Consider the following 24,076-nt stretch of genomic DNA (forward strand, 5'->3'; position numbering starts at 1 on the left):
AACACCTTGTCCAGGTTTTCCCACATAACAGGATTGGTTATGTTTCCACTTGCCTCTAAAAAAAGGTGTATTTCATGTTCAAGCATTCTTATTGGTTGGTTCAACTCTGATGACAATAAGGCGTGTTGTGATTGGCCCGCATGCAAATAGGGGGAGATCTTGAACGTCAGGTCTCCACAGTATGAAAATGTGATGCAAGGGGAAGGTCACGTTCTGAATACTGGTTTCTATTTTCTATTTTACAATGTGTACAGGTTTGCTGTACATTACTGATTTATACATGTGTGGGTATATGGTACCTTTTAGGGATTGAGGGGCTTTCTGGGATGTGAGTCTGCCACTAGCACAGTCAGTGTAGTTTATTTTAGTATGGTCAGGGCGTGAGTTGGGGTGGGCAGTCTATGTTCGTTTTTCTATATTTTCTATTTCTGTGTTTGGCCTGATATGGTTCTCAATCAGAGTAAGCTGTCTATCGTTGTCCCTGATTGAGAACCATATTTAGGTAGCCTGTGTTTTATTGTTTTTTGTGGTTATTTCCTGTCTTCCACAGAACTGGTTCGGTTTGTTATTTCACTTCATTATTTTTGTATTTTGTCGTGTTCAGTTGTTGATTATCTGAGTAAGTTCTGCACCCCACCTAAGGGCACAGCTGATTTTATACATGTGATCACTCCCTAGTGGTATGATCACCTACGTCAATGTATGTATGCATCAATAAGCTGAGGTTACCTTATAAGGCAACCTAGTACAGTAGCTTCTCTGAATTTCTAAGAATTGTCCTCTGTCACACAAGATCAAAATGTCAACCAGACGGTTACTTTTTTATCTAGTTTCGGTGACCAACCTGCAAACCCACTCTCACACAGCCAGGGCTTAACCACACAGACTAATATAGATAGCTTGTGCAATGTATTGTGGGAGAGGTTTTAGACACATAGCAACAGTATATTATTATAAGGCCTGCAGCAAAACATATGAATCTTAAGGTCCCCTTAATAATGGGGAGGGTCTTTGGGACCCACCCCCTACAACGTCCTCATTGATGACAAGCGCGCTCTCGGTTGACATGACATCCTCCTTCAAGCGGGTGAAGAACTTGTTTAATAATTGACTGTAGAGAGGCACACCGTCATCTGGGCAGGGATAAATACGTTGCCTCACTTTGAAGGGGGCATTTGCCATATTCTTAAAGCTCATCCAGGCAGTCTCCCTGTGACATTATCTGTTGCACCTTATCCTTGTACTGGAGAGTCTCCCTGTGACATTCTGTTGCACCTTGTCCTTGTACTGGAGAGACTCCCTGTGACATTATCTGTTGCACCTTGTCCTTGTACTGGAGAGACTCCCTGTGACATTATCTGTTGCACCTTGTCCTTGTACTGGAGAGTCTCCCTGTGACATTATCTGTTGCACCTTGTCCTTGTACTGGAGAGTCTCCCTGTGACATTATCTGTTGCACCTTGTCCTTGTACTGGAGAGACTCCCTGTGACATTATCTGTTGCACCTTGTCCTTGTACTGGAGAGACTCCCTGTGACATTATCTGTTGCACCTTATCCTTGTACTGGAGTCTCCCTGTAACATTATCTGTTGCACCTTATACTTGTAAAGGCATCTCACCTTTTTTATCAATTTTTTCACCTCTGTACCTTTTCTCTTGTGTGGATTTCCTGAGGCAAACACTTGATTCTTCTTGTTAATAAGCACCAACAATTAGTTCACTGCTCAATGCAAATGCACAAAGACTGATCTCTGTCTAAACTTCAAATTCCAAAGTGTCAAGTCAACATAAGTCTGCACAAGGTAATGCTCTTTATTTATGCTTCTCTCTTAATATTTGCTATGTTGTGACCATTAAGAAATGTACATTGTTTAAAGGTGACAGACAAAAGTTGTTTAAAACATATGGCTTGGGGGCAGTATTGAGTAGCTTGGATGAAGAAGGTGCCCAGAGTAAACTGCCTGCTCCTCAGTCCCAGATGCTAATATATGCATATTATTAGTGTATTTGGATAGAACACTCTGACGTTTCTAAAACTGTTTGAATGATGTCTGTGTAAAACAGAACTCATATAGCAGGCAAAAATCTGAGAAATCCAACCAAGTGGGAAATCTGAGGTTGGTCGATTTTCAACTCAGCCCCTATAGAAGATGCAGTGGGATATTGGTCATCTTGCACTTCCCACTAGATGTCAACCATCTTTAGAAACCTGTTTGATGCTTCTACTGTGAAGTGGGGCCGAATGAGAGCTGTTTGAGTCAGAGGTCTGCCAGCAGTCACACACTGGTGACGCGCATTTCACATGAGAGGTATCTCCCGTTCCTTTGCTTTTCTGAAGACAAAGGAATTCTCTGGTTGGAAGATTATTGAAGATTTATGTTTAAAACATCCTAAAGATTGATTCCATACATCGTTTGACAAGTTTCTACGGTCTGTAACAGAACTTTTTGACTGCATCTAGTGAACACGCTCCGTGAGTTTTGATTTGTTTACCAAACGCTCTAACAAAAGTAGTTATCTGGACATAAATGATGGACATTATCTAACAAATCAAACATTTATTGTGGAACTGGGATTCCTGGGAGTGCGTTCTGATGATCAAAGGTAAGTGAGTATTTATAATGTAATTTCTGACTTCTGGTGACTCCAACATAGCGGATATGTATTTGTTCTCTGAGCGCCGTTCTCCGATTATAGCATAGTTTGCTTTTTCCGTAAAGCTTTTTTGAAATCTGATAGCGGTTGTATTAACCTGTTATGGCTGCAATCCCGATACCGGGATCGATATGACAACTACCAGTGAAAATAGAGGGCGACAAAATTCAAACCACAAATCTCATAATTACAATTCCTAAAACATACATGTGTCTTATATCATTTTAAATCTATTTTTGTTGTTGTGTTCGATTTTAAATAGGCTTTTCAGCGAAAGCACTACAAACGATTATGTTAGGTGTCCACCAAATCACAATAAGCACAGCCATTTTCCAGCAAAATATAGCCTTCACAAAAACCAGAAGTAAAGATCAAATTAATCACTAACCTTGAATTATCTTCATGAGATGACACTCATAGGACTTCATGTTACACAATACATGCATGTTTTGTTTGATAAAGTTCACTAGTTCCAAAAACATCAAGTGATTTTGCATAGCCACATCATTCAACAGAAATACTCATCATAAATGTAGATGATAATATAGTTATACACATGGAATTATAGATATACCTCTCCTTAACAGATAAATACATTATAACATTGAATTTATTTCACTACAAACATATACAGTGAGATGTACATTGTATTTTCAGAGGAGAGCACTTAATAGCATTAAAACATTTAGCTCATTTATATATTTTGCTCATGGTAGTTTACATAAATTAAGCTCTGAACTTTCAAAAGATTAAAATGCAGAATTACATCAAATTACAATGACAGTTCAAAAGATGAATGAAACGTCAATAATGTTCCAACCGGAGAATTCCTTTGTCTTAAGAAAAGCAATGGAACGAGAAGTAACTCTGTCGGGAGCGTGCATCATGAGACCAAGGCTCTCTTCCAGACCACTGACTCAAAAAGGTCTCATAAGCCCCTCCTTTATAGTAGAATCCTCAAACCAGTTTCTAAAGACGGTTGACATCTAGTGGAAGCCCTAGGAAGTGCAACCTCATCCATATCTCAATGTGTATTTGGTAGGCCAAGCTTTGAATAACTACAAACCTCAGATGTCCCGCTTCCTGGTTGGATTTTTCTCAGGTTTTCCCCTGCCATATGAGTTCGGTTACTCACAGACATCATTCAAACAGTTCTAGAAACTTCAGAGTTTTCTATCCAATACTAATAATAATATGCATATAATAGCATCTGGGACAGAGTAGGAGGCAGTTCACTCTGGGCACGCTATTCATCCAAAAGTGAAAATGCTGCCCCATATCCCAAAAAGGTTAAAGAAAGGGTTTGCTGAAACTTAACTTGTAAACTTAATTCAATTAACTTTGGATGAATTTCAGTCATATGAGCTGAAAAAAATATGAATTGAGGATGATTGCTCTTACCACCAAAAAGTCTCAAAATCAGACCCATGTTCAAATGTGGGGTATTTCAATAAATATTGAAATACTCTATGCATTTGAACCCACTTTCTGTTTGTTCCTTGGGTATTTGGAAGAATGTGTTTGGATACAATATTTGAAAATAGTTCAGATAGTATAGGCTATTTGTAGGAAATGTTAAGACGTAGCGGATTTTGACCACATAATACTCATATTCACACAAGATCAGTATTTCAAATATAAATACGCATGTATTTGTACCCAGGTCTGCTCCTGGTAATTCCATACATTTCAATGTAATATTTAGTTCCCAAAGTGTCACAGTACTCTATGAGGAACTGACATTGGTTTGAATTGAGATATTACTCATTTGAACTAACCATGAACATGTAAATATAATGTTTCATTCTTTGAATCTGAGCTATTGTCTAAAATGTAGGTTCAGGTCTCTCGCTCTTTCTCTCTCGCTCTATCATATTTTAAACAACTTGTAGAAAATACACTTTATGACACTCATAAAGAATTATGACCATCCTGTGTCACTTTACTTGGACTAAGAAAATACACTTTGACACTGTCAAGAAGCATTATGACCATCATAATCACATCAGCCAGATAGGCCAATCACATACATGCCCTTATACCAGTCATCTGTCAAAAAGAGGGTGTCTTGTCCTGCTCCTGCTCTTGCATTCATCCCAGTCATCAGAAACAGAGCATTGGGGTAAGTGCATGTCTGACATCATTTTGTGCGCAATTACAATGATTATTTAAAATAGTACATTTAAAAAAATACTGTTGACACGTAGGCTATGGTGTAATGGAATGTTTTGCCTTGTGTGGTCGGTTTTGAAACGCACGTGTCATAACGACCCATAAAATATCATGTCACACAGGTCTAAACATATGTAAATATTATGACACATTGTCAGCTGTTATGACATGGTTATGACTGTCATAATGTGTAATGACACTAGGAGTGAAGTAAAGTGTTACCGCATATTCATATATTTCCCCTTTCTGTAATACACGATTTCCAATGTTTGTGATACTCGAGTTGATGGTCACTAGCCTCGATGCTGTATGTTATGGATTAAACTCCCATCTGTTGATAGTGTTTGATGGAGATCTGAGGACACACTGATTATTGTATTGTCTGAACACTGATTCTGTAGCAATGTCACTTACTGGTTTGGACTTCCCACTTGCCTCTAGGACTGATGTTTACAGAACAGTTGTCTGCTGATTAGGATATACGCTGTCGTGGAATATTCCTCTATTTACCAAATCATGAGAGCAAACCACACAAGTCAGAGTTAGTTATCACAAAGTCCATCTTTAATTATATGAGCTCTATTACAACCCTGTGACTCTCAGATCAATTCAGTGTCTATCAATGAATTCTCTGAGTCCCTTATACATTGCAACAGATCCTTTATAGCAGAGACACACATCCAGACAGCATAGGCATAATTTATCGTTCAGCTTTGTCTCCTAAACTATGTGCTTTTCTCAAACTCAGAACCATAAACAAATCCTCCATCAACAGCCATATATCAAATCCATCCTATCTTGACAAGATCAGAGAGACACTAACTTGCACACAGACATTGTGGAGCCAAGAGATACACGCTTGACCTCTCTCCGGCCCAAGCAACTTAGTCTTGACATAGAACAGATACTGCAACCCCGCCACAGTATTATACAAAAATAACATTCTGATGAAGTAACTTACAAACATGATGAATATAAAACATCTTACCTATGTTACCAACTAATTATGATTATTCCCCAACAACGGCCAGTTAGACATTTTCTCTGGTTCTGTGCTGGAAGTATCTCCCTGTTGCAACTTGTAATAAACTGAATAGATTTTTTATTGCCTTTATCGATGACTTCTGTTTGGTTCACTTGTAAATTCTTCTCACGAGTACCATCCACTTATTACTCCTCTACTTTTCTCATCAGCACTTCAATTCCACCACTCAAATGACAGCCCAGTCTTCAAAGACAGTGCTGTCCCTGGACTCTGAGGCGGTGTTCTCACTCAAAGATGGCATCAACTTTAAGAAGAGCCCAGATGATGGCAAGTGCTACATCATATACAAAGAAAATGGAGAGCTGAAGGCCTGCAAGAACCAATGCAAACACCAAGGAGGCCTGTTCATCAAAGACATAGAGGACTTAGATGGAAGGTTAGTAGACTTAAAGGGGAAGTTCAGGACTTTACAACTAAAGATAGTTGGAGTTAGTAGCGGCTGTTTAGAGAATACTGAACCTTGGATTACAGTTTCTCCTGGCCCATAGACTACTTTCAGGCTGAGGAACCATTTAACATCAAGTGGTAAAATCCTCAACAACTTCTTTAATACCGAGGCTTAGATGAAACCTATCTATTCCATGGGACTGAAAGGTTTTTCTGATGCAGGACGGTCCAATGTACAAAACACTACTGGAAGCTGAACGTCTCAACTATGCAGTATGTGAACCCTCCTGACAGCTTCACACAGGATGAGCTGGGTAAGTTGAGCTGCCATTTTCTCAACCTGAAAGGTTATTGAATGGCATTTTAAGTCTATTTGCCATTTTAGGTCATATGAAATGGTATGTCTAATATTTTGTGTTCTCTGACAACTTGTGTATATTTGTACACATTGTGTGATACTGATCATTAAATCAAATGTTTAGTCACATGCTTCGTAAACAACAGATGTAGACTAACAGTGAAATGCTTACTTACGGGCCTTCCCAACAATGCAGAGAGAAAAAAATAATAACACAAGGAATAAATCCACAGAGTAACGATAACTTGGCTATATAACGTTACACGAGGTACCAGTATCGAGTAGATGTGCAGGGGTATGAGGTAGATATGTTCATATAGGTGAGAAAGTGACTAGGTAACAGGATAGATAATAAACAGTAACAGCAGCGTATGTGATGAGTCAAAAGAGTTAGTCCAAAAAGGGTCAATGCAGATAGTTAGCCAAGCTACCTGGACTAACTGTTTAGCAGGCTTATGACTTGGAGGTAGAAGCTGTTCAGCGTCCCGTGGGTTGAGTGCCCAGCTCCAGCTGTCCATTCCTTTGGCCGTCTAACAATGACATGAGGAACACAATGTAAATAATAAGTCAGATGTTTAATATGTTTAAGTTATATGTTATATATAACTGGTTATATGTTTAATATGTATATGTACAGTTGAAGTCGGAGGTTTACATACACTTAGAGTGGAGTCATTAGAACTTGTTTTTCAACCATCCACAAATTTCTTGTTAACAAATTAGTTTTAGCAAGTCAATTAGGACATCTACCTTGTGTATGACACATGTAATCTTTCCAACAATTGTTTACAGATAGATTATTTCACTTATAATTCACTTATAATTCACTGTATCAAAATTCCAGTGGGTCAGAAGTTTACATACACTAAATAGACTGCCTATAAACAGCTTGGAAAATTCCAGAAAATGATGTCATGACTTTAGAAGCTACTGATAGGCTAATTGACATCATTTTAGTCAATTGGAGGTGCACCTGTGGATATATTTCAAGGCCTACCTTCAAACTCAGTGCCTTGTTGCTTGACATCATGGGAAAATCAAAAGCAATCAGCCGAGAACTCAAAACATTTTTTTTATAGACCTCCACAAGTCTGGTTCATCCTTGGGAGCAATTTCCTAAAGCCTGAAGGTACCTCGTTCATCTGTACAAATAATAGTACGCGAGTATAAACACCATGCAGCCGTAATACTGCTCAGGAAAATGATCTCTATCCACAGTAAAACGAGTCCTATATCAACATAACCTGAAAGGCTGCTCACCAAGGAAGAAGCCACTGCCATAAAGCCAGACTACGGTTTGCAACTGCACATGGGGACAAAATATCATACTTTTTGGAGACATGTCCTCTTGTCTGTTGAAACAAAAATAGAACTGTTTGGCCATAATGACCATCGTTATGTTTGGAGGAAAAAGGGGGAGGCTTGCAAGCCGAAGAACACCATCCCAACCGTGAAGCACGGGTGGCAGCATCAAGTTGTGTGGGTGTGTTGCTGCAGGAGAGACTGGTGCACTTCACAAATAGATGGCTTCATGAGGGAGGACAATTATGTGGATATATTGAAGCTACATCTCAAGACATCAGTCAGGAAGTTAAAGCTTGGTCGCAAATCGGTCTTGCAAATGGACAATGACCCCAAGCATACTTCCAAAGTTGTGGCAAAATGGCTTAAGGACAACAAAGTTAAGGTATTTGAGTGGCCATCACAAAGCCCTGACCTCAATCCTATAGAAAATGTGTGGGCAGAACTGAAAAAGCGTGTGCGAGCAAGGAGGCCTACAAACCTGACTCAGTTACACCAACTGTGTCAGGAGAAATGGGCCAAAATTCACCCAACTTATTGTGGAAGGCTATCCCGAAACGTTTGACCCAAGTTAAACCATTTAAAGGCAATGCTACCAAATACTAATTGAGTCTGTCACGATCGTTGTTGTAATCGTACTCAGACCAAAGCGCAGTGTGGAATCGGTTCGACTTCTTTTAATTATCAGAGAACCGAACAAAAAAACAAAGAATAAACGACACGTGAAGCTCAAGCAGTGCTCACAGGCAACTACACAGAAACGAGATACCACAAAACAGTGGGGAAATGGCTGCCTAAATATGATCCCCTATCAGAGACAACGATAACAGTTGCCTCTGATTGGGAACCATACCAGGCCAACATAAAAAATAAAAAAAATACCTAGATTACCCACCCTAGTCACACCCCGACCTAACCAACATAGAGAATAAAAAGGCTCTCTATGGTCAGGGTGTGACAGTGTGAACTTCTGACCCACTGGGAATGTGACGAAAGAAATAAAAGCCTAAATAAATATTTCTCTCTACTATTATTCTGACATTTCACATTCTTAAAATAAAGTGGTGATCCTAACTGACCTAAAACAGAATATTTACTGGGATTAAATGTCAGGAATTGTGAAACTGAGATTAAATGTATTTGGCTAAAGTGTATGTAAACTTCCGACTTCAACCTAAGATAATCAAATAAATGTAATTAATTCGATTATTTATCGGAAGAGTTTTGACTTTGGCTTGATTTTGTTAACGCAGACGTCGTGATGACAGACGAGGGTGGTCTTCAGCTCGTGGAGGTGATCGTCTGGGACCCCTGGTTGGCAGACCCCCAGGATCCACAGGAACTGCAGGAGGGAGAGGTGACTGTGAGTACAGCTCGTCACACACACACACAGCTGGACAGATCGGAGGCCTTTCCCAGTGGGCAAAACTGGTTGCAATTACATAATGACATCTTACATGACATCATGGTCAGGATGTATACTGGTTGTATAAAGACGTTTTGTTAAGGTCAGAAAAACATGTCTTGATCTGGTTGTGATCTTGGTCTCGTCATGAAAAAGATGTCTTCACCAGGCTGGTTGAAACTAATCTGGAACACATTCCCATGTTGTTTAGTCACAAATTTGTGACAAGAACACAAACACTAGCTATGATCCAAGGCTAGTTAGTAATTCCCCGGAGTTAATCAAATAGGAGCCTTAAAATGATAACCGAGAGTTGTGTGTCTACACAATCTTCTACTCATTTTGATCTCATCACCACTTTTATAATGTGAGATCTGAGGGTGTGTTCTCACCTGAAAGGCTGCAGTGCCAAACTTAAGCCTGGGACACATAAGGGAGATGGGCCAAGGTTGAAATATCACCAACCGCCATCCAAGATTCTAGATGACGTATCGGGATAGACCTCCGATCACAGCCGTGCCCAACAACAGTGCAGGACACATTGCTGGGACTCTGAGTGACAGTTGGTCACAGATGACTTTTTGACCATCTCCCCTGTGTTCATTTAAAGAGACACAGAAATGACAGTCCCAACACCGACACCTCTGAGATTTTCCCCATATGGCCGACAGGCTATTTATATCAATGTGATTGGTCAACCGGGCCAGGCGACAAGATTCTCCGCTCCAAACTCAACCTTCATGTTCCTCCAGGTGACCTACCTTACCCATGCATGTATGGAGCTCCAGCTAGGGGGGAAGAAGATGATATTCGACCCCTGGCTGACGGGTCCGGCCTTCGCCAGGGGCTGGTGGCTGCTCCATGAGCCACCTGCTGACTCCATGGAGAGGCTGTGCATGGCCGACCTCATCTACATCAGCCACATGCACTCCGACCACCTCAGGTATGAAGAGATGGTACCTGTATGGTACAGGTAGGTAGAGTTGGTACCTGGATGGTACCGGTAGGTAGAGTTGGTACCTGGATGGTACCGGTAGGTAGAGTTGGTACCTGGATGGTACCGGTAGGTAGAGTTGGTACCTGGATGGTACCGGTAGGTAGAGTTGGTACCTGGATGGTACCGGTAGGTAGAGTTGGTACCTGGATGGTACCGGTAGGTAGAGTTGGTACCTGGATGGTACCGGTAGGTAGAGTTGGTACCTGGATGGTACCGGTAGGTAGAGTTGGTACCTGGATGGTACCGGTAGGTAGAGTTGGTACCTGGATGGTACCGGTAGGTAGAGTTGGTACCTGGATGGCAGAATGAAATTGATTGATATGGGAGGATGGGCTCAGTGAAACTGGAAGGGAATGGATTGAACGTATCAAACACATACTATTACAATGAGCCCGTCCTCTGCAATCTCCACCCACCAGCCACGACTGATTTCCATGTATTTATCATTTCAGTCCCACTTTAACGAAGTATAAAGGCATTTAATAGGATACATGAAGTTTCTGAAGCACTATGCAAATGCTTCACAGATAATCTATAAGCGTGTGTCATATTCTATAAAGGGTGGTGTATAAACTATGTATGTTTATACACCATTTATAGAGTATGCGATAGATGATATGTGACGCATTTATGTAAGCTATATTGAGCCTTTATAAGTGTGACTTAGTTTAAAGTGGGACCCTAATTTCAATTACGGAGGTAAGCAGAAATGTTGATTCTAATTCAATTCCTGATAAATGTATTTTCAGCTACCCAACCTTAAAATCCCTCTCTGCGACGAGACCCGATGTTCCTATTTATGTTGGCGACACATCAAGGCCAGTGTTCTGGTAAGAGTTATCTATATACAATTGAACTCGGAAGTTTACATACACTTAGGTTGGAGTCATTAACTTGTTTTTCAACCAGTCCACACATCTTGTTAACAAACTATAGTTTTGGCACGTCGGTTAGGACATCTACTTCGTGCATGACAGAAGTAATTTTTCCAACAATTGTTTACAGACAGATTATTTCACTTACAGTGATTTTATATCACAATACAAGTGGGTCAGAGGTTTACATACACTAAGATTGTGCCTTTAACCAGCTTGGAAAATTCCATAAAATGATGTCTTGGCTTTAGAAGCTTCTGATAGGCTAATTGACATCATTTGAGTCAATTGGAGGTGTACCTGTGGATGTGTTTCAAGCCTACCTTCAAATTCAGTGCCTTTTTGCTTGACATCATGGGAAAATCAAAAGAAATCAGCCAAGACCTCAGAAAGAAAATGGTAGACCTCAAGTCAGGTTCATACCTGGGAGCAACTTCCAAATGCCTGGAGGTACCATGTTCATCTGCACAAACAATATTACACAATTATAAACACCATGGGACCACGCAGCCGTCATACCGCTCAGGAAGGAGAAGCGTTTTGTCTCAATCCTAGAACAAAAGCACAGGACCTTGTGAAGATGCTGGAGGAAACGGGTACAAAAGTATCTATATCCACAGTTAAACGAGTCTTATATCAACATAAGTTGAAAGGCCGCTCAGCAAGTAAGAAGCCACTGCTCCAAAACCGCCATAAAAAAGCCAGACTACGATTTGCAACTGCACATTGGGACAAAGATCGTACACTTTGGTGAAATGTCCTCTGATCTGATGGAACAAAAATAGAACTGTTTGGCCATAATGACCATCGTTATTTTTGGAGGAAAAAGGGGGAGGCTTGCAAGCTGAAGAACACCATCCCAACCGTGATGAATGGGGGTGGCAGCATCATGTTGTGGGGGGGGGGGGGGGGGTGCTTTGCTGCAGGAGGGACTGGTGCACTTTACAAAATAGATGGCGTCATGAGAAGGGAAATTATTTTGAAGCAGCATCTCAAGACATCAGTCAGGATGTTAAAGCTTGGTCGCAAATCAGTCTTTCAAATGGACAATGACCCCAAGCATACTTCCAAAGTTGTGGCAAAATGGCTTAAGGACAACAAAGTAAAGTTATTGGAGTGGCCATCACAAAGCCCTGACCTCAATCCTATAGGAAATATGTGGGCAGAACTGAAAAAGCGTGTGCGAGCAAGGAGGCCTTACAAACGTGACTCAGTTACACCAGCTCTGTCAGGAGGAATGGGCCAAAATTCACCCAACTTATTGTGGGAAGCTTGTGGAAGGCTACCAGAAATGTTTGACCCTGTCACACCCTGACCATAGAGAGCCATCGGGGTTCTCTCTGGTGTAATAGGTCCGTGTGACTAGGGGGGGTTTTCTAGTTATTATAGTTCTATGTTGGTGTGTGTGAGTATGGTTCCCAATTGGAGGCAGCTGAATATCGTTGCCTCTAATTGGGGATCATACTTAGTGTGTCCCTTTTCCCACCTGCGTTGGGGGATATTGTTTTGTGTTTGAGTGCCATTGTGAGCTACACATTTCACGTTCGTTTTATATTTGGTCTACTACCTTGGTCTACTTATTTAGACAACGATCGTGACAGACCCAAGATAGACCATTTGAAGGCAGTGCTACCAAATACTAATTGAGTGTATGTAAACATCTGACCCACTGGGAATGTGACGAAAGAAATAAAAGCTGAAATAAATCATTCTCTACTATTATTCTGACATTTCACATTCTTAAAATAAAGTGGTGATCCTAACTGACCTAAGACAGGGAATGTTTACTGGGATTAAATGTCAGGAATTGTGGAAAAACTGAGTTTAAATGTATTTGGCTAAGGTGTATGTGAACTTCCAGCTTCAACTGTATATGTCACTCATTAACATGGCTTTACAACCATAAAACAAATGAGGGTGTCACCTTTACGGGTTTATGCTGTCCTCATTTGAATCATGTTACAGGATGCTGGAGAAAAGGCAGGTGCAGCTGACAAATATCAACGTCGTTCCCTTTGGCATTTGGCAAAACGTAAGCATAAACAGCTCACTTTGCATGAACAGTTTATACGATAAAGGAACCTCTGTCAAAAGGCTCTTCTTTAATGCCCTTCTCCTGTCATCTCCGTCAGATTGATGAGCACCTCAGATTCATGATTCTGAAGGATGAAGTGCACCCTGTATTGGACACCTGTATCATTGTTGAATATAAAGGTAGTCATGTCCTTTGTAAGAGCACATGGCGCTAGCTTCGCCAGAGCCCTGGGTTCAATTCCTGCAGTCACAGGAAGTCACTTTTCATAAAAGGGTCTGCTAGGTGGTGTTTACACCGAGTGTACGAAACATTAGGAACACCTTCCTAATATTGAATTGCACCCTCCTTTGCTGTCAGAACAACCTCAATTGGACTCTATTGGCATGGACTCTACAAGGTATTGAAAGTGTTCCACAGGGATCCTGGCCCATGTTGACTCCAAAGCTTCCCACAGTTGTGTCAAGTTAGATGGATTTCTTTTGGGTGGTGAACCATTGATACACACGGGAAACTGTTGAGCATGAAAAACCCAGCAGCGCTGCAGTTCTTGACACACTCAAACCGGTGTTCCTGGTACCTACTACCATACCCCCTTCAAAGGCACTTAAATATGTTGTCTTGCCCATTCACCCTCTGAATGACACGCATACACAATCCATGTCTCAAGGGTTAAAAATCCTCCTTTAACCTGTCTCCTCCCCTTCATCTACACTGATTGGAGTGGATTTAAATAAGTGATCATACCCTTCACCTGGATTCACCTGGTTAGTCTATTTCACGGAAAGAGCATGTGTTCCTAATGTTTTGTCCAGTCAGTGTACAAGCACAAGCAGGTCACACATTCTGACTTTCATCCCATTTTATCCACCTACAGATTATACATCCATATAAAGATGGGCTCCATCAGGATAATTAAGACTCATTATTTTATTGAACATGCACATCCTGTCTGATTCAGGTCCTTGTCAGTTCAGTAGTAAAAGTACAGTGCCTTGCAAAAGTATTCGGCCCCCTTGAACTTTGCGAACTTTTGCCACATTTCAGGCTTCAAACATAAAGATATAAAACTGTACTTTTTGTGAAGAATCAACAACAAGTGGGACACAATCATGAAGTGGAACGACATTTATTGGATATTTCAAACTTTTTTAACAAATCAAAAACTGAAAAATTGGGCGTGCAAAATTATTCAGCCCCTTTACTTTCAGTGCAGCAAACTCTCTCCAGAAGTTCAGTGAGGATCTCTGAATGATCCAATGTTGACCTAAATGACTAATGATGATAAATACAATCCACCTGTGTGTAATCAAGTCTCCGTATAAATGCACCTGCACTGTGATAGTCTCAGAGGTCCGTTAAAAGCGCAGAGAGCATCATGAAGAACAAGGAACACACCAGGCAGGTCCGAGATACTGTTGTGAAGAAGTTTAAAGCCGGATTTGGATACAAAAAGATTTCCCAAGCTTTAAACATCCCAAGGACCACTGTGCAAGCGATAATATTGAAATGGAAGGAGTATCAGACCACTGCAAATCTACCAAGACCTGGCCGTCCCTCATACAAGGAGAAGACTGATCAGAGATGCAGCCAAGAGGCCCATGATCACTCTGGATGAACTGCAGAGATCTACAGCTGAGGTGGGAGACTCTGTCCATAGGACAACAATCAGTCGTATATTGCACAAATCTGGCCTTTATGGAAGAGTGGCAAGAAGAAAGTCATTTCTTAAAGATATCCATAAAAAGTGTTTAAAGTTTGCCACAAGCCACCTGGGAGACACACCAAACATGTGGAAGAAGGTGCTCTGGTCAGATGAAACCAAAATTGAACTTTTTGGCAACAATGCAAAACATTATGTTTGGCGTAAAAGCAACACAGCTCATCACCCTGAACACACCATCCCCACTGTCAAACATGGTGGTGGCAGCATCATGGTTTGGGCCTGCTTTTCTTCAGCAGGGACAGGAAGATGGATGGAGCCAAATACAGGACCATTCTGGAAGAACCTGATGGAGTCTGCAAAAGACCTGAGACTGGGACGGAGATGTGTCTTCCAACAAGACAATGATCCAAAACATAAAGCATAATCTACAATGGAATGGTTCAAAAATAAACATATCCAGGTGTTAGAATGGCCAAGTCAAAGTCCAGACCTGAATCCAATCGAGAATCTGTGGAAAGAACTGAAAACTGCTGTTCACAAATGCTCTCCATCCAACCTCACTGAGCTCGAGCTGTTTTGCAAGGAGGAATGGGAAAAAATTTCAGTCTCTCGATGTGCAAAACTGATAGACATACCCCAAGCGACTTACAGCTGTAATCGCAGCAAAAGGTGGCGCTACAACGTATTAACTTAAGGGGGCTGAATAATTTTGCACGCCCAATTTTTCCGTTTTTGATTTGTTAAAAAAGTTTGAAATAACCAATAAATGTCGTTCCACTTCATGATTGTGTCCCACTTGTTGTTGATTCTTCACCAAAAAATACAGTTTTATATCTTTATGTTTGAAGCCTGAAATGTGGCAAAAGGTCGCAAAGTTCAAGGGGGCCGAATACTTTCGCAAGGCACTGTATATGCCAGTGCCACCTGGTAGGCATACGATGCACCTTAAAGCCTTATCTCAACCTTTTCTCATTTGACGGGTGCATCTGATCCTGGTTCTCCCACCCAGGTCATATGATCCTCAACACGGTGGACTGCACCAGGCCAAACTACGGCCGACTGCCCCACAATGTAGACCTGATGATGAGCGACTTTGCTGGAGGGGCGTCTGGCTTCCCCATGACTTTCAGTGGAGGAAAATACACAGGTGAGGCGGACAGGTATACAGCATCCAAATGTATAGCCGGACAAATAACAGAGAAATGAATTGCTCCCTTGGGTTTTCCTGGCTATTGACTGCAGATGGAGTGAATCTCAATTGTATTTCCTCTCTCCTCATCTCCTCCTCAAAGCACATCGGAACAGATATGAGGTTACTTCCCTCGGATGTTCTCCTCCAATGTATTTTGAGGAGGAGGAGGCAAGGGGAGAGGAAGCGAGGAATCAAGGAAACACAACTGAGGTTCACTCATTGACTAGTGTCGATTTCACCCTGCAGAGAGCTGGAAAGCCGATTTCATCAAGAATGAAAGGAAGAAGCTCATGAACTACAAGGCCCAGCTGGTAAAATCCTTGCAGCCCAAGATCTACTGCCCGTTTGCCGGTTACTTTGTCGAAGCACATCCCTCAGACAGGTATTACAAAATGTTTACTATTTTGTGTAAAAATTCCGTTCTAGGTTCAGGTTAGGTTTTGACCCCTCTTATTGCTTCAATTGCAGTCACTCAATATAAGTTGCATCCCAAATTGACATTGACAACTGACATAAGTTAACTGACAGGTACATTAAGGAAACTAACACGAAAAACAAAGCGGAGGAGCTCAATGCCCTGATCAAGAAGAGCGCTCCAGGCATAACAACATGGACACCCAAGCCAGGCGCTGTGCTCGATCTGGCCCTGGCTCTGATGAGCCCCAGCCGGTAGGATTGCTCATCAATCAGCAAATCGTGTGTGTCCATGTCTGTCATATCAGTCCATACTCTATAGAAATGCCAACAATGATCAATATTTACAAATCACATTTTGGTGTTTGTTTCCCTCTGTCAATACCATTTTTACCTCACTTCCTTAAATTGTCTACCATTATGTTCTACATTCTGTTTCTTCCTGCATCATTTCATTCCTTTTTAATGTTGTAACCCAGGTAAAATGCACTGTAAATCATGTATGATTTGACTATAACCACAGGAAAGCCATCACCGACCCTCCATCCGGGACAAACATCTATAAGGACAGTTGGGACTTTGATTTGTACGTGGATGAACTGAACAGGGCCATCACCGCTGAGATATTTAAACATAAAAGCTGGATCCAATTTTATTACATCTGGGCAGGGTTTAAAAACTACAATCTAGTTGTCCGGGTAAATATTGCAGTCCATATAGAAGTCCTCACAGCTCTTAGTGCTCTACTCCACATCTACAAGCTGACTCCTGGGGTGAATTCATTAGTCGCAGACTGTTGCAAAACGTTTTTCAACAGAAACCGATTACTGTTTATTCTTGGAACCAAACGGAAGCCTGAATTTGTCCAATAGAAACTTGTTTTCACTGCAAAATATTTTTCGTTTGGATTAAACTTTTTTGCAACAGTCTGCAATTTAGGAATACACTCCTGGTTACTCCTGACTCGCATTCAGTAGGCAGTAAAACATGCAAGGAAAATGTTTAATATTATTGGACAATCTATCAATAGACATCTCCATTTTAAAACGTTTCTAGGTTTTGTACCGACTGAACGCGAACCCTTCCATTCACTTCCTCTCTCTGCAGATTTCTGGAATGTTTAAAACATGTACGGATGCTCTCACGGACACAGACTAAGCCTATTCCTGAATTTAAAAAAATTAAAAGCTCAATGGAGAATCTTTATCGAATTTTTGGGGGGTTCCAGGACTAGGCTTAATTTATGTCCAGGAAACTGCCCTTGGAACAACTGATTTTGTCTGCTTGGATAGCCAGATGGGCAGGCTTGACACTTTAGGGACTATGACCTTTGGTTCCATTGTGCCAGGCATGTTCAATCAATTAGAAAAATAAAAATACATTTTTAACCCAAATCTAGTGGGTTCGAGGGTTGCCTAACTGTTTGTAATATGTATTTAAGGTCATAGAGACAGATGAGGACTTCATTCCGATAGACAATGGCTACAACTATCTGGTGGACTTCATGGATCTGTCCTTCCCTACTCAGAGGCCCACTAGAGAGCACCCTTATGAGGAGGTGAGCATGGCTACAACACCTGCTCACCTATATACTATTAAGTACACTGCACTCAACTTGAGAAGAATCAAAACAATCATTGTGGAGCAGGAACATAGCATGTTACAAATCTGTCATAAGGGTGGCAGGTAGCCTAACAGTTAAGAGCACTGGGCCAGTTATCGAAAGGTTGCTGGTTCAAATCCCTGAGCTTACTATGTGAAAAATATGTTGATGTTCCCTTGAGCAAGGCACTTACAGTGCATTCGGAAAGTATTCCGGCCCCTTTACTTTTCCACATTTTGTTATATTACAGCCTTATTCTAAAATGGATTAAATAAAGTAAATCCTCATCAGTCTACACAATACCCCATTTTGACAAAGCGAAAATAGGTTTTTAGATTTATTTTTGCAAATGTAAAGAAATGATAAAATACCTTTTTTACGGGGCCTGCCGGGTGGCACAGTGGTTACGGGAGCTGTACTGCAGCGCCAGCTGTGCCACCAGAGTCCCTGGGTTCGCGCCCAGGCTCTGTCGCGACAGGTCCGTGGGGCGACACACAATTGGCCTAGCGTTAGGGAGGGCTTGGCCGGTAGGGATATCCTTGTCTCATTGCGCACCAACGACTCCTGTGGCGAGCCGGGCGCAGTGCAAGCTAACCAAGGTTGCCAGGTGCACGGTGTTTCTAAACAATTGGATACAACGAAATTGGGGAGAAAGGGCAAAAAAAAAAAATAATAAACACACAAAAATGACCTTTTTTACATAAATATTCAGACCATTTGCTATGAGACTCGAAATTGAACTCTGGTGCATCATCCTGTTTCCATTCATCATACTTGAAGTTTTGTAAATTCAATTGATTGGACATGATTTGGAAAGGCACCGACCTGTCTATATAAGGTCCCACAGTTGACAGTACATGTCAAACCAAAACCAAGCAATGAGGTCGAAGGAATTGTCAATAGAGACAGGATTATGTCGAGGCACAGATCTGGAGAAGGGTACCAAAAATGATCTGCACCATTGAAGTTCTCCTAGAACACAGTGGCCTCCCTCATTCTTAAATGGAAGACATTTGGAACCACCAAGACTCTACCTAGAGCTGGCCGCCTGGCTAAATTGAGGTTTCGGGGGAGAAGGGCCTTGGTCAGGGAGGTGACCAAGAACCCGATGGTCACTCTGACAGAACTCCAGAGTTCCTCTGTGGAGATGGGAGAACCTTCCAGAAGGACCACCATCTCGGCAGCACTCCACAAATCAGGCCTTTATGGTAAAGTGACCAGACGGAAGCCACTCCTCAGTAAAACGCACATGCCAAAAGGCACCTGAAGGACTCTCAGACCATGACAAACAGGATTCTCTGGTCTGATGAAACCAAGATTGAACTCTTTGGCCTGAATGCCAAGCATCACGTCTGGAGGATACCTGGCTTTGGGACAAGTCTCTGAATGTCCTTGAGTGGCCCAGCCAAAGCCCGGACTTAAACCCAATCGAACATCTCTGGAGAGACCTGAAAACAGCTGTGCAGCTTCACAGCTGTGCAGCTTCGCTCCCCATCCATCCTGACAGAGCTTGAGAGGATCTGCAGAGAAGAATGGGAGAAACCCCCCCCCCCCCCCCCAATACAGGTGTGCCAAGCTTGTAGTATCATGTCCAAGAAGACTCAAGGCTGTAATCGCTGCCAAAGGTGTTTCAATAAAGTAAAGGGTCTGAATAGTTGTGTAAATGTGATATATATATATATAATTTTTAAATGCAATACATTTACAAAAATGTCTAAAAAGCTGTTTTTGCTTTGTCATTATGGGGTATTGTGTGTAGATTATTTTTTTTTTAATCAATATTAGAATACGGCTGTAACGTAACAAAATGTCAAGGGGTCTGAATACTTTCCGAATGCGCTGTAACCCTAATTGCTTCTGTAAGTTGCTCTGGATAAGAGCGGATGTCGTCGTGGAAATGACTGGACCAAGGTGCAGTGTGGTGAGCGTACATTTTCCTTTATTTAGGTAAATGTCGCCAACAAAACAAGAAACAAAGAAACGACCATGAAGCTTACTAGGGCTATAGTGCCACTAACAAAGATAACTACCTACAACATACAAAGGAAAAAAGGCTTTCTAAGTCTGATTCCCAACAACAATAGACCATACCCGGCCCAAACATAGAAATACAAAACAGAATGCCCACCCCACATCACACCCTGACCTAACCAAATAGAGAAATAAAACGTCTCTAAGGTCAGGGCGTGACAATTGTAAATAAGAATAAACTTTTCCCTTTATTCATGTCATTCTCATGAGGTGAACGCTGTTCAGACACACAGAGATGGCAGGCTGCTATGCATAACTTCAGGGGTTTGAATATTGTTGGCAGATGCAAATCTGATGCAAACCTGTTTTTAGTTGAAGATAATTGTTACTGGATTGAATGCAGTGCTTGATAAGTACAGTGCCTTCAGTATTGGTTTGGGGATGCTTTGCTGGCTCAGGACCTGGACAACTTGCCTTAGAGCAGAATTCATGGTTCCTTCTATTATCAGAGAATTCTACAGTAGAATGTCAGGACATCCGTCTGTGAGCTGAAGCTGAAGTGCAGCTGGGTCATACAGCAAGACAATGATACAAAACACAATCAAGTCTACATGAAAATGGCTAAAAAGCAACAAATTTGAAGTTTTGGAATGGCCCAGTCAAAGTCCAGACTTAATCCCAATTGAAATGTTTCAGCAAGACTTGAAACAAGCAGTTCATGCTTGAAAACCCACAAATGTTTCTGAGTTAACTTCTCTAGGATAGGGGGGCAGCATTTGGAATTTTGGATGAAAAGCCCAAATTCAACTGCCTGCTACTCATCCCCAGAAGATAAGATATTCACATTATTAGATTTGGATAGAAAACTCTGAAGTTTCTAAAACTGTTTGAATCATGTCTGTGAGTATAACACAACTTATGTAGCAGGCGAAACCCCGAGGACAAACCATTCTTATTTTGAGGTCACTCTCTTCTCAATGAAGTTTCATTGCAACTTATGTGACTTGTTAAGCACATTTTTACTCCTGAACTTATTTAGGCTTGCCATAACAAAGGGGTTGAATACTTGACTCAAGACATTTCAGATGTCCATTTTTTAAAATTAATTTGTAAACATTTCTAAAAACATAATTCCACTGACATTATGGGGTATTGTGTGTAGATCAGTGACACAAAAACTAAATGTAATCCATTTGTAATTCAGGCTGTAACAACAAAATGTGGAAAAGGTCAAGGGGTGTGAATACGAACCGCCATTTATCTCCAAGTCGATCGTTTTGTTTTAAATTTCATGTAACTTGATTGGACTGAGAGATAGACGGTGTACTACTTTCTCTTCTGTAAAGATCAAAAACAGGATCGGTGTCATGAGACACGTGGTGAAGAATGGCCTTCTTTGGGACGACCTGTATATCGGCTTCCAGAACCGTCTGAGCAGAGAGCCAGACGTCTACCACCACCGGTAAGCCCTCGTCTCTTCACCTTCCTTCCTCCCTTACCAGACATCTACAACCACCGATAAGCCCTCGTTTCCTCACCTTCCTTCCTAATTTACCAGACCCAGGCATCTACCACTACCAGTCTATTGTATTGCTGTACACTAGAGCAACGATTCTCAACTGGTGTGTCGGGACCCTAATATTGTACCTGTCTTGGTTATTTGTCCAGGTTCTGGAACCACTTCCAGACAGAGTTGCCAGTCACTGGACCGGACTGGGACTTGTTCCTGCAGCAGGTGCCATCATACCAGAGGTCTGCTGAACCCCAGGGAATCCAAACAGAAAGTGGCTCTGCTTCTACATTGTCTTAGAAAAAGCAGACTGTACTGTCTTATGAGAACCAAGCTTTATGCCTGTATCCAATAATGAATAAGAAGGGCTGCTCTCCCTGTCACTGTAGGCACCACCAACCTCCCTATGCAACTGAAACGGGGAAGAAGGAATGTGGCTGACAAGATTTAATTTCTAAATTGGGTCAAATAATAGCTTCATTTAGGGTTCATTTTCTAATTCGTTTTTTTCATGTAATGGTGAAATCAATTAACATAGCGTCTATTGTTGCTTGGCAGGTCTGTATGTAGGGGACTAGTAACAAAAAGTAGGAAAATATATGCACTCACTACTATGTCTCTCTGGTAAGAGCATCTGCTAAATTACTAACATGTAGAATATGAATAAACTTTATCATTGATTATCATGTGTATTATTGATTATATGATTTTGGACGTGTGCTGACAATGCATTTGTTACTCGTCCAACAAATAATTGAACACCATTTAGTGTTTTTTTTTTTTCCATTAAAAAAATAAAATAGGTTAGGGTTAAGGGTTTGGTTAATGTTAGGGTTAGGTTAATGTTAGGTGATAGTTAAAGCTCAAACCAAACCTATTGATCATTAGTTATAAGAGAGACATGAGGGATGCCATAGTGAAGCTTTGGAAGGGCTGAGTGCAGGGAAAACGGTCACGTGGCAGTACTGATAAGGGGAGGAACCGTTTAAGGCCCATCTCACTAGCAATAATGATGTAATGTTTAGCGATAAAGGGGAGACTCCACCCAAAATGGGGTATGTATACCACCACAGCTGAAACCATGTTTTTGTCGAATGCCATCTATACTGATTTTTCTGGTGAGGCCTGATTAATCTCACTAGAAATGATCGAAACAGGTGGGATTTAATTATAAAATGAATGAGAAAAACCAGCCTCTATTCTAATTTTGCCAATACTTTATGAGATACAATTATTTACTTATGGAGTTATCAAGAGTTGCAACTCTAAGTTGATTGGTTATTCAAATTAGTTTATTTTCGATTTAACATGTATTTTGAATCACGATACGAATCATGTGTTCGAAAATAAAAATGACAAGGTCCCTGGGGTCCTGGTCATTGGGTAAATATACAAATGTATTTTGTTCAGTCTGCATATAGAAGGAAAAATATATATTTAAAAACCTTTTAAGGCTCTGCCTAAAATGACATACCCAGATCTAACTGCCTGTAACTCAGGCCCTGAAGCATGGATATGCATATTCTTGGTACCATTTGAAAGGAAATACTGTGAAGTTTGTGGAAATGTGAAAGGAATGTAGGAGAATATAACACAATAGATCTGGTAAAAGATAATACGAAGAAAAAAAGGTCTTTTGTACCATCTTTGAAATGCAAGAGAAAGGCCATAATGTGTTATTCCAGCTCAGCTGCAATTTCGAGCAGTGTATGTGCAAAGTTTTAGACTGATCCAATGAACCAGAAAACATAAGTGTTATACACTTATTTAAAGATGACCTTCTTGTTAATCCAACCACGGTGTCAGATGTCAAAAAAGCTTTACGGCGAAAGCATAATTATCTGATTATACCCGCACTCTCGGGATTGCGCATGAAAAAGCTCTGACACTTTAGGGTCCACTAGTTCAGACTGGTCTTACTCCCTCATTTTTCAGAATACAAGCCTGAAACAATTTCTTAAGACTGACATCTAGTGGAAGGCATAGGAACTGCAATTTGAGTCCTAAGTCAATGGATACTGTAATGACATTGAATAGAAAACTACAATAATAAGGAGAATCCTACATCCTGTATGGATTTTCCTCAGGTTTTCACCTGCCAAATCATTTATGTTATACTCACAGACATTATTCTAACAGTTTTGGAAACTTTTGGAGTGTTTTCTATCCAAATCTACCAATTATATACGCATATCCTAGCTTCTGGGCCTGAGTAGCAGGCAGTTTACTTTGGGCACGCTTTTCATCCGGAGGTGAAAATAATGCCCCCTACCCTAGAGAAGTTAGCTCAACCATTCCGTGGATGGGACACCGATCCCGAAGAAGTTTTAAAGTGGCTCCAAAACCCAACCCATCTGCATGTCTACAGTGGAATCTAGTCCCTCTATCTTTAGCTCTGCTTCCTCTGTCATGGTGTCTTGAAGCTCACCCATTACCCAGCTGGACAGACCTCACTTCACGTGAGAACTGTGAACCCAAGGAGAGACATGACG

At 41.2% G+C, this 24,076-nt stretch overlaps 1 protein-coding gene across 4 annotated transcripts; it reads left to right on the forward strand.

Annotated features, from left to right (window-relative positions):
- Positions 1-536: 536 nt before the first annotated feature.
- LOC116363549 (cytidine monophosphate-N-acetylneuraminic acid hydroxylase-like) lies at positions 537-22,281 on the forward strand. 4 transcript variants are annotated; one of them, XM_031817121.1, is made up of 15 exons: positions 537-619; positions 6,022-6,248; positions 6,482-6,573; positions 9,173-9,282; positions 10,077-10,267; positions 11,071-11,151; positions 13,162-13,228; positions 13,329-13,410; positions 15,904-16,041; positions 16,333-16,468; positions 16,615-16,755; positions 17,024-17,198; positions 17,942-18,058; positions 21,421-21,536; positions 21,743-22,281. In XM_031817121.1, the coding sequence occupies exons 2-15, from the start codon at positions 6,043-6,045 to the stop codon at positions 21,882-21,884; spliced, it is 1,794 nt and encodes a 597-aa protein (XP_031672981.1). In that variant the 5' UTR covers positions 537-619; positions 6,022-6,042; the 3' UTR covers positions 21,885-22,281. The 4 variants fall into 4 exon arrangements, with proteins under 4 accessions (XP_031672981.1, XP_031672979.1, XP_031672982.1 ...); XM_031817119.1 differs by having other exon boundaries at positions 541-560; XM_031817122.1 differs by having other exon boundaries at positions 543-555.
- The last annotated feature ends 1,795 nt before the right edge of the window (positions 22,282-24,076 follow it).

This window comes from Oncorhynchus kisutch, unplaced genomic scaffold (assembly GCF_002021735.2).
Source record: "Oncorhynchus kisutch isolate 150728-3 unplaced genomic scaffold, Okis_V2 scaffold936, whole genome shotgun sequence".
NCBI classification, from domain to species: Eukaryota; Metazoa; Chordata; class Actinopteri; order Salmoniformes; family Salmonidae; genus Oncorhynchus; species Oncorhynchus kisutch.